The sequence below is a fragment of the Galeopterus variegatus genome, unplaced genomic scaffold, assembly GCF_000696425.1.
Source record: "Galeopterus variegatus unplaced genomic scaffold, G_variegatus-3.0.2 Scaffold2027, whole genome shotgun sequence".
NCBI classification, from domain to species: Eukaryota; Metazoa; Chordata; class Mammalia; order Dermoptera; family Cynocephalidae; genus Galeopterus; species Galeopterus variegatus.
This window is the reverse complement of record NW_007728138.1, coordinates 274,707-284,582: the sequence shown is the minus strand read 5'-3', so window position 1 is coordinate 284,582 and position 9,876 is coordinate 274,707. Positions and strand designations below refer to the sequence as shown.

The window sequence follows — 9,876 nt, the reverse complement described above, 5'->3', positions numbered from 1 at the left end:
CCGTGACCGGCAACGGATCGCAACCCTCAGTGTCGCGCCCGTACCAGACCGTGACCGGCAACGGGATCGCAACCCTCGGTGTCGCACCCGCACCTCGCTCAGCCAGTGAGCGGCCGGTCTGTATGTGGGATCCAAACCCTCGGCGGGAGCGCCGCTGCGCTCCCAAGCGGCGCACTGTAGCAGTGCGCCACCGGGCCGGCCCCTAGGTTCATTTTTTTTGCACATGGATGTCCAGTTGTTTCAGCACTATTTGTCGAAAAGACTCTCTTTTCTACATTGTATTATGTTTGCTCTGCTGTCAATGATCAGTTGACTATATTTATGTGGGTCTATTTCTGGGCTCTCTATTCTTTTCCATCAATCTATTTGTCTATTCTTTGCCAGCACCACACTGTCTTGATTACTATAGCTTTATAGAAAGTCTTGATATCAGGTAGTGTTAGTCCTCCAGTTTTTTCTTCTTGCTCAATATTATGTTAGCTATTCAGGATATTTTGCCTCTCCATATAAACTTTAGAATCAGTTTGTCAATATCTACAAAATAACTTGCTGGGATTTTGATTTTGATTGCATTGAATTGATAGCTCAAGTTTAGAACTGACATCTTGACAATATTACATCTTCCTGTCCATAAACATGGAATCTCCATTTATTTAGTTCTTTGATTTCTTTCATCAGAATTTTGCAGTTTTCCTCTTATCAGTCTTGTACTTTTTTTAATATTTATAACTAAGTATGTCATTTTGGAAGGAGCTAATGTAAATGGTGTTGTGTTTTAATTTCAAATTCCATTTGTTCATTGCTGGTATGTAGGAAAGTGATCAACTTTTGTATATTAACCTGGTATCCTACAACGTTACTCTAATTGCTTATTAGTTTCAGGTATTGCTGTTGGTTCTTTCAGATTTTCTATGTAAATGATCATGTCATCTGAGAACAGAGAGAGCTTTATTTCTTCCTTCTCAATGTACTTTTTATTTCCTTTTCCTGTCTTGCTGCATTAGCTAGGACTTCTAGTATGATGTTGAAAAGGAGTAGCAAGAGAAGAAATCCTTGCCTTGTTCCTGATCTTAGTGGGGAAGCTTCTAGTTTCTCACCATTACGTATGATGTTAACTCTAGGGGTTTTTTTGTAGATATTCTTTATCAAGTTGAGAAAGTCTCCTCCGTTCCTAGTTTACTGAGAGTTTTTAGCATGAATCATTATCGAATTTTTCCAAATGCTTTTCTGCATCTATTGATATGATATGTGATATTTTTTTCTTTAGCCTGTTGATGTGATGAGTTACATTAATCGAGCTTCAAATGTTGAACCAGCCTTGCATACCTGGGATAAATCCTACTTGGTCATGGTATATAATTTTTTTATACATTGTTGGATTCAATTTGCTAATATTTTGTTGAGAATTTTTGCATTTACATTCATGAGATATATTATCTGTGGTTTTCTTTTCTTCTAATGTCTTTGTCTGATTTTAGTATTAGGGTAATGCTGGCCTCATACAATGAGTTAGGAAGTATTCTCTCTGCTGCTATATTCTGGAAGAGATTATGGAGAATTGGTATAATATCTTCTTAACTATTTGGTACAATTCACCAGTGACCTCGTCTTGGCTTGGTGCTCCCTGTTTTGGAATGTTACAATTAATTACTGATTCAGTTTCTTCAAACGTTATAGGCCTATACAGATTATACATTTCTTCTTGTGTGAGTTTTGGCAGATTGTGTCTTTCAAGGAATTGGTCCCTTTTATCCAGGGTATCAAATTTGTGGGCATGAAGTTGTTCATAGTATTCCTTTATTATCCTTTTATGTCTATGGGATCTGTAGTGATGTCCCCTCTTTCATTTCTGATATTAGTCATTTCTGTCTTCTTGCTTATTTTCTTAGTTAGCCTGGTTGGAGGATTATTAATTTTACTCAATTAAAAGAACCAGCTTTTGGTTTTGTTGATTCTCATTATTGATTTTCTGTTTTCAATTTCACTGATTTCTGCTCTAATTTTTATTGTTTCTTTTCTTCTGCTTACTTTGGATTTAATTTGCCCATGTCAAATAGGCTCTGACAAAGCCCCAGTGGGTTAGGCTCTGGTTTACGAGTTTCTCCTGACAGCAGTCCTTGTTAAGAAAAACAGAATGCCCCAGCATATTTCAAATGCCCTCTCCCATCAGAAAAACGGGGGATTTTTCTCTGATATTTACTGTGAGAATCTGGTTGAATTCCTGGAGGTAAAACTCACAAAAGCAGAAGACCTTCAGTCTAACCTCATCTCTTGAGGGGGCCACTCCATGACTGGGTCCTCCTGGAACTTTTAACTCTTAGACTTCTCCTATGTAGGCCCCAGCAATTTGTCAATTACAGTTCAGGTTTTCCTACCCCAGGACTGGTTCCTGGAGAGGTCTCTGCTGCAGTCTATTGCAAACCTTTGTATCTGACTGCCTGTCTCTCATTTTGGAGACAGCAGTTTTCCCTGTGACCTCATTTCTCTTACAGATCTAAGAAGAGCTTCTGACTTTTCAGTTCAGCTTTTTACTTGTTAGGATGGAGCGACAACTTCCAAGCTCTTACATGTGGGACCAGAAAATAATTTTTTAATGAAAAAAATATACTAGAGTTTATAGGACTTTTATCTTCTTCTGGTCTGATTCTCCAGAAATGATTTTTAGGTTATATTCTCTAGATTCAAAGGATGAAGGTAAGAGAGAAATTTCTTAGAAATAATTTACTCATCTCTTAGAATCTGTGAAATTCCATTCAAATTTTCCGAGATTTGGGAAAAGAAGGACTTCTGAGGACTAGAAACTTTATCATCTGTTTTCCTCTTGGGTATAATGACATTTTTAACTACTTTGTTCACTGATCCTAGATATGTCAATTGGCTATAAGTGGATCTTTTACACCCAACATAGCAAAACCTATGTCTCAAAATACATGCTACTATACTCAACAGGGACTGAAAAATATCTATTGAATGCTACCATAAATTAAATATCACAGAGTTCAGAGGTGAGTCAGTTTCAATCCAAATGTAAAGCCCAGGACACTGAAAGCACCACTTATTTAACACAATAACCAGAGAGAAAAGCCATCTACCAGGAACTGCTTGTGGGATGCATAATTCTTTGTTTCCTGCTGCTTGTAGGTCATTGATCAAAAATCTATGAATGACAAGACTCAACTTTATATAATGGCAGTCTGTAGGGAAACAGGACTTCTCTTTTAAGAGTCACTTTAAATAAAAAGAAAAATCTATTGTTCCTTTTCTAACAGGAAGGCTTTGATGCTTTATTTAGAACATAACAATACATTGATTCTCCACGACTAGTAACATCTTCAAAAGATCAGAAAGTAAAGCAAATGAACGTACAGCTCTGAACACCTCATTAAAAAGAGAGGCCCCAAGAACGTCCCAGACTGTGAAACATGCCTTGCTATATATAACACACTATTTTTTAACAAACAGTGGTTAAAACGAGTATATTTAAAATGATCCTGGGGGAAACATATACTCACTGTGGTGAGATTAATAATAATACTTGTGTTGTCTAAGGCTGTCCAAAACCCTGGTTTGGAAAAGAACCGCTATCTGGAGCATCTTTACTTAAAACACTGGTGGGTTCTATTTCTTAATTAGCAATGGGGACATTCATTTTAAGAAAAAGAAGGCCTCTAAATGGTACATGACTATTTTCTGCTATTAATACTTCTTTTTTGGTGGCTTGCTGGTACAGGGATCCAAACCCTTTAATGCTTCATTTTTAAATATTCAGTAGAATATTGATTCCTTTTAATTAATTCAAATAAACATTAAAACTTCTTTCAGTGAAATACTACAAGTACTAAATTACACAAAACAAATGACATTTGTTGAATTCTGGCTTTTAGAACCTGTGTATCTCAGTAAGACACATGAATCCAAAGTACTGAAAAGGAAACTACACAATATTTAGCTAAAGTGACATAATGATCCAAGCATTCTGTCATGATATTCAAAGCTTCACTAATAATTAACTAGCAATATTCAGTTAAGAAGAATGAACTTTATAACCACAGATATTCAACTTTCCCATGTATCAAACATGTACCTTAGACAGCTCCATGCCTGGCCCACACTGGTTGCAGAGAATACAGTTTCCAGAGCGATCTCTGAATTCTTGCTGTCTACAGTCTCCTGTTTCACAAATCACTTTGCATGACTGGAAAAAAGTATTTCACAGAATATTAAAGTATGTTATTTATATTTTTTGCAAGAAAGGAAAAATATCTTCAGTATTAGTCACATAATCACTAAGGCAAAATGAAGTCAACTGAATTTTCTCTTTAGGAAGAAAAAACACTTTCTGAATAAGTTAATGGAACAAATAAATCACTAAGCCTAATTCTTCTCTGTATTCCAGAGAATGCTCATTCATTCCCTGAATGGAGTCTCCCTTTTCTTGGAATTAATTGCTATCTTCCTCTGATACTCTTCTGAGTTCCCAAGGGAAAAAATGACTTAAGAGCTGCTCACTTTTCAAAATGAGAGGATTTGTAGCAGAACAGCCATGCAGGGACCCAAGATCCTTTTGCTACCTGAAAAATTCTGAATTAAAAAAAAAAACATTTTTGGGCCGGCCCGGTGGTGCACTGCTACAGTGCGCCGCTTGGGAGCACAGCGGCACTCCCGCCGAGGGTTCGGATCCCACATACAGACCGGCCGCTCACTGGCTGAGCGAGTTGCGGGCGCAACACTGAGGGTTGCGATCCGTTGCCGGTCACGAAAAAAGACAAAAAAAGGAAAAAAAAAAGTTTTTGATCTTCAAGAAATATAAACATACTCAAGTATAATAAATTGAATAAATAAATAAATAAATGGAATAGAGCAGTATAGCTACAAGAACTTTGCAATTATCCTGTAGGCATATCTGCCACATCGTTTTGATGGAGAAATTTCAACCTTTTTCAGTTGAACTACATTTACTTAGAGATCTTTCAAAATATACTATCCGTCAACCATGAGATCAGTGAAATGCTTGATCATGGTGATGAAGATGACCACAGTGGCCAAATTCTCTGAACTTTTCAAAGAAAAGTATTATGTAAATAGGAACACACATTCTTACTGATTCATTTAACCATTTACTGGAACCTAACAATATGCTTTGGTTCACAACATAGGATTTAAACGGAAAAATTATACTTTGACACAAAGGTTGTAAGTAATTTTCTAAAATACAGCTTTTTCTCATATTTTATCTAAAGGCAAGTTCACTTCATATACTGTCATCCTCCAAAAAGTGTGTTTACCTGTTTATTAACAGTATTTCACAAAAAATGTTGGCATCAATAGAATCTCATAATTGGTGAAGACCTTCAGTCTAACCTCATCTCTTGAGCAGGAACACCCTGAACAACATAACTGACTATAATTTTGTCTTCCTAAATGAAAGCTGAAAATCTTAGGAAGTACTGGGGGAACGTCACAGCATGTCTATCACACATAGGTACACAGGAAATTGTTTTTGATGATTATTACAATGAGCAGTCATTTTGTACAAACCACGTCTACCTTGAAGCAGGAATATCTGTAAAGATACCTGCCAACTTCCTTAAATAAAGTCAAAGTCTTAACCTCTAGGGCAAGCAGGACGAAGAATTCAAGGTGGGGTTGGGACTAGAAAATTCTTTGGGGTTAAAGATCTAATAATCTCCTGCCTCTCTTAACTACCCCTTGACTACCAATCTTGGAGGAGTTTGATTTTATTTAATAGGAGTAGGAGACTCCCTTTCCCTGCAGAGACTGTGATCTCTTTGAGGAAGACAAATTCTGCAACCTCCCTCCTGGACCATTTACTCAGTGTTTAACAACCTTAATTGGTAGAAAGGAAGTTTTCCTTGTATCTATCTGGATCCCAGACTCCAATTTGACCCCATTTCCTCTGACTTTGTTTTCTAAGAAGGCGTCAGGTATTGTCTTCAAAGTGATAATTCTTTGTACATTTGGATATCATTATTATATTCTCTAGATTAAATAAATTTCAATTCTTTTGAACACCTCCATAGATCTTTTGCCAAACTTTCAAACACTAAAATTTTCCATCTGCCTTTAATACTTTTTGGAACCAAGAAGGATATAAGAATAATAGCTCTTTTTTTTTTTTTTTCCTTTTTGTCTTTTTTTCGTGACCGGTAACAGGATCGCAACCCTCAGTGTCGCGCCCGTACCGGGACCAGCAATGGGATCGCAACCCTCGGTGTCACGCCCGCACCGCGCTCAACCAGTGAGCGGACCGGTCTCTATATGGGATCCGAACCCTCGGCGGGAGCGCCGCCGCACTCCCAAGAGCCGCACTCTACCGAGTGTGCCACCAGGCCGGCCCAAGAATAATAGCTCTTTTAAAAATCTACATAAACTGTGTAAATCACGGGCTGCAAATTAGAATTCATGGTCTTGTTAGGTTCTAGAATGTGTTGTGAGAGACATATATGCCTATAAATCCAAGCTAATGTCATGATTATAGTGCTACAAGCAACATTGTGATTTTATGACTTCATCTAAATAACGTAGTTTCTAGAATTGTTACAAACATCATGACTGAGCAGCAATCTTTCACTTATTAATTACATGCAAAAATGATAGAATGCAAAAATAACATGAGTCCAGGAATAGAAACCAGTTTTGGTACTACTTATATAAATTCCTTCACCACATTCTTATGGAAGAAATGAGCTTACTTACCAAATAGCCTAGTAAAATTATAATGGTGAAAAATGTTTTCTCTTGTTCTAGTTGTATTTTTGAAGCCATCATCCTTGTCAGATGTATTTATTGGTGATGAATCAAAAGAAAAAAAAATCAAAGAAAAGAAGGAAGATACAGTTAGTGTTAAAAACGTTAGTGACTATGTTGTGTATTTACTATACAATGGTTACCTCTTACTATATATACTAGATAATAAATACTACTTATGTTTTAAAAGGTACTGACTAAAAGATACACTAGACAAATATAATACTTTTAAAATTGGGGTTGTGAGAATTGGAGCTTTGTCTACCTACATATTGCATGCAAACCCCCTGCTGGCTCTGAATTCCAGACCATACCTGCTTTTATTTTCTACCCAAGTCTTGACAGTGTCCAATCTACTTCACTCAGTAGAGAATTACAGGCAAACAATGACTGTATAAACCTTCCATTTATATTGGTTTAGACAGTGCCAACAGGATAATAATCGTGATAAAATACCAACACTTGCTAAGCCCTATGTGCCAGGTACTATTTTTAGCATGCTAACTCATTTAATCCTCACAACTACTCCAGAAGGTAAATTGTATTGTTATCACTGTTTTAACGATGGGGAAACTGAGGCTCAGAGAGGGCTGAATAACCTGCCCCAGGTCACACTGCTCATACAAGGCAGAGCCGGTGGCAAACCCAGGTGGGTGGCTCCAGCGTCCCTGCTCTTACTTCTCACTGTAGGCTGCTTTGGTACATGTACCCTGCAAAACAAGGTGCTCTGTTCAATGAAAACACTACAATTGGATCTTGGGAGCTTCACCTCCACTAAGAAGCAGACAGCTAACATCTGGCATTTGTGAATTCTTCCCCTAACCTGGTCAGTGCAAAGTATGTATTGGCAGAGAAAAAAGCATTCATTTTAGAACAACTAAAAGTCATTTACAAGTGATGAAATTGGAGGCACTGACCCAACGATTCAACGAAAGATAAACTAAGCCTCTTTATTTTCATCACAAATGATCTAAAATGTAGAAGCAAATCTGTTTGTTTTTTACAGGTCCATACAATGTCAAGAGAGGAAATTTTTAAAAAATGAAGTGAGGCTTCATCTGGTGGCTCCACCTATCAGGTAGAGAAACACACGTTTGGTTTCCTTTAAAGTCAAATCTTCCAAAACTAACAGAGACCACGAGAGCATCATCTGACTACTTAGAAAGAAACCAGAGCCGAGAACCAGAACGGTGAGCCACATAGCTCAAGAAAAATGACAACGACAGAGGACGCAGAGCAGGCGGCCTATGCGGCCGAGGCTGCCACAGACAGCCCCGCAGCACCTGAACCCAGTGGCCTCAGCAGGTCACACTGTCAGTGCAGAAAAAAGTTCTTTTACCTCTGTGGAATGAATGACCTATTGTGAGTGAATTCAAACAGGTTTTTTTGTTTTTCCAGCTTCTTGGTCGTAGCTTTTTTTCCCTGTGGCGTGAGTGAATTCAAACAGGTATTTTTGTTTTTCCAGCTTTTTTTCCCTGTGGCATATCTCAAAATCATCCAGCAATTACCCAACCATGAAAATCATTGTGAGTGAATTCAAACAGGTTTTTTTGTTTTTCCAGCTTCTTGGTCGTAGCTTTTTTTCCCTGTGGCATATCTCAAAATCATCCAGCAATTACCCAACCATGAAAATCATTGCTTATGTAGACACAGGGTTAGAGTCAGAAGATAAAATCACATTGTCCGAAATGCATGCTTTGGGTTATCTCTTTCTTGACATGGTCTGAAATTTTAAACTATGCATTAGTTTTTACAAGTAAAAAATGTATAATTTACATGGAATTAAAACTAATATGGAAGAAAGAGTATAACACCAAAGCATTTTTTTTTTTTTTGTCTTTTGTCTTTTTTTCCGTGTCCGGCAACGGATCGCAACCCTCAGTGTTGCCCCCGTACTGGACCGGGGACCGGCAACGGGATTGCAAGCCTCGGCGTTGCTCCCACGCCTCGCTCAGCCAGTGAGCGGGAAAATGTGGTAGGCGGCGATACAGGGGTAAAGGGGGAGAACATTCCAGGCAGAAGGGAGGGCATGTGCATAGCAGGGAGGACAAGCACTGGGCATTTTTAGAAACAAGGAATTAAAACTCTCAGAACACAGCAGGCAGAAAACGTAGGACAGCAGTGAGAGTGAAATGCAGAGCCATTCTTCTCATACTTCTCAGATGGGGTAGGATCGAGTTATGGAGCACCTGGAAGCCCATTTTATAAGTGAACAATTCATTTTTTGTTGTTGTTAACAAATATTTATTAAGTGTATAAAGTATTATACTAAAAGATAGTTGCTGTGGGACATATACATGAATAACACATGTTCTTAAACTTCAAGTTGCCTTACTATTACCTAGGAAAATAGATGAGGCATGTATGTCGCGGGAACCGGTCTGTATGTGGGATCCGAACCCTCGGGCGGGAGCCCTGCCGCGCTTCCCAAGCGGCGCACTATCCAGTGCGCCACCGGGCCGGCCCCTAACACCAAAGCATTTATGCAAAATATGAGAGGGACTGACAGAGGCCGTCAGTGCATACCATAATGGAGCAAGTAGAGAGTCCCTGACTTACGATGGCTCAGCTCAAATGATTTTTCCCTCTGTGATGGTGTGAAAGTGATGTACAACAGTGGAAACCGAACTCTGAGTACCACACAACCATTCCGTAATTCACTGTAACTGCAGTGTTCAATTAGTTACATGAGATAGTCAACACTTTACTACAAAATAGGCTCTGAGTCAGATGACTTTGCCCAGCTCTAGGCTAATGTAACTGTTCCGAGTACACTCAGGCAGCCTGGGCTAAACTGTGATGCTGGGTAGTTTAGGGGTGTTAAATGCATTTTTGACTTGTGCTCTTTTCAACTTACGATGGGTTTATTGGGATAAAACCCCATCATAAGTCGAGAAGCATCTGCAGTATGGACAGAATACTCTACTGGGATACTACACTAACTGCTGAAGAGGGCAGACAATAGTGAAGCATTTCTCAGCAATGTCACTTCGAGACTCCACATCTATAAGGAGATAAAAACAGAAGCTGTCTCACAGGGGTGTGTGAGGATTAAAGGGACTAATGCATGCAAAGTGCTTAGCCTCATGCCTAGAGCAGTTGCTGGTG

At 38.7% G+C, this 9,876-nt stretch overlaps 1 protein-coding gene across 1 annotated transcript in view; it reads right to left on the bottom strand.

Annotated features, from left to right (window-relative positions):
• The window catches only part of LOC103596480 (tumor necrosis factor receptor superfamily member 19), a 24,936-nt gene extending 18,146 nt beyond the window's left edge, over window positions 1–6,790 (bottom strand). Inside the window, exons 1-2 of the mRNA XM_008580118.1 lie at window positions 6,718–6,790; window positions 4,085–4,195 (exon numbers count right to left, since the gene is read on the bottom strand). Coding sequence (XP_008578340.1) covers window positions 4,085–4,195; window positions 6,718–6,789 — 183 coding nt within the window. The 5' untranslated portion in view covers window position 6,790. The remainder of the gene's footprint in view (window positions 1–4,084; window positions 4,196–6,717) is intronic.
• Window positions 6,791–9,876: the final 3,086 nt, after the last annotated feature.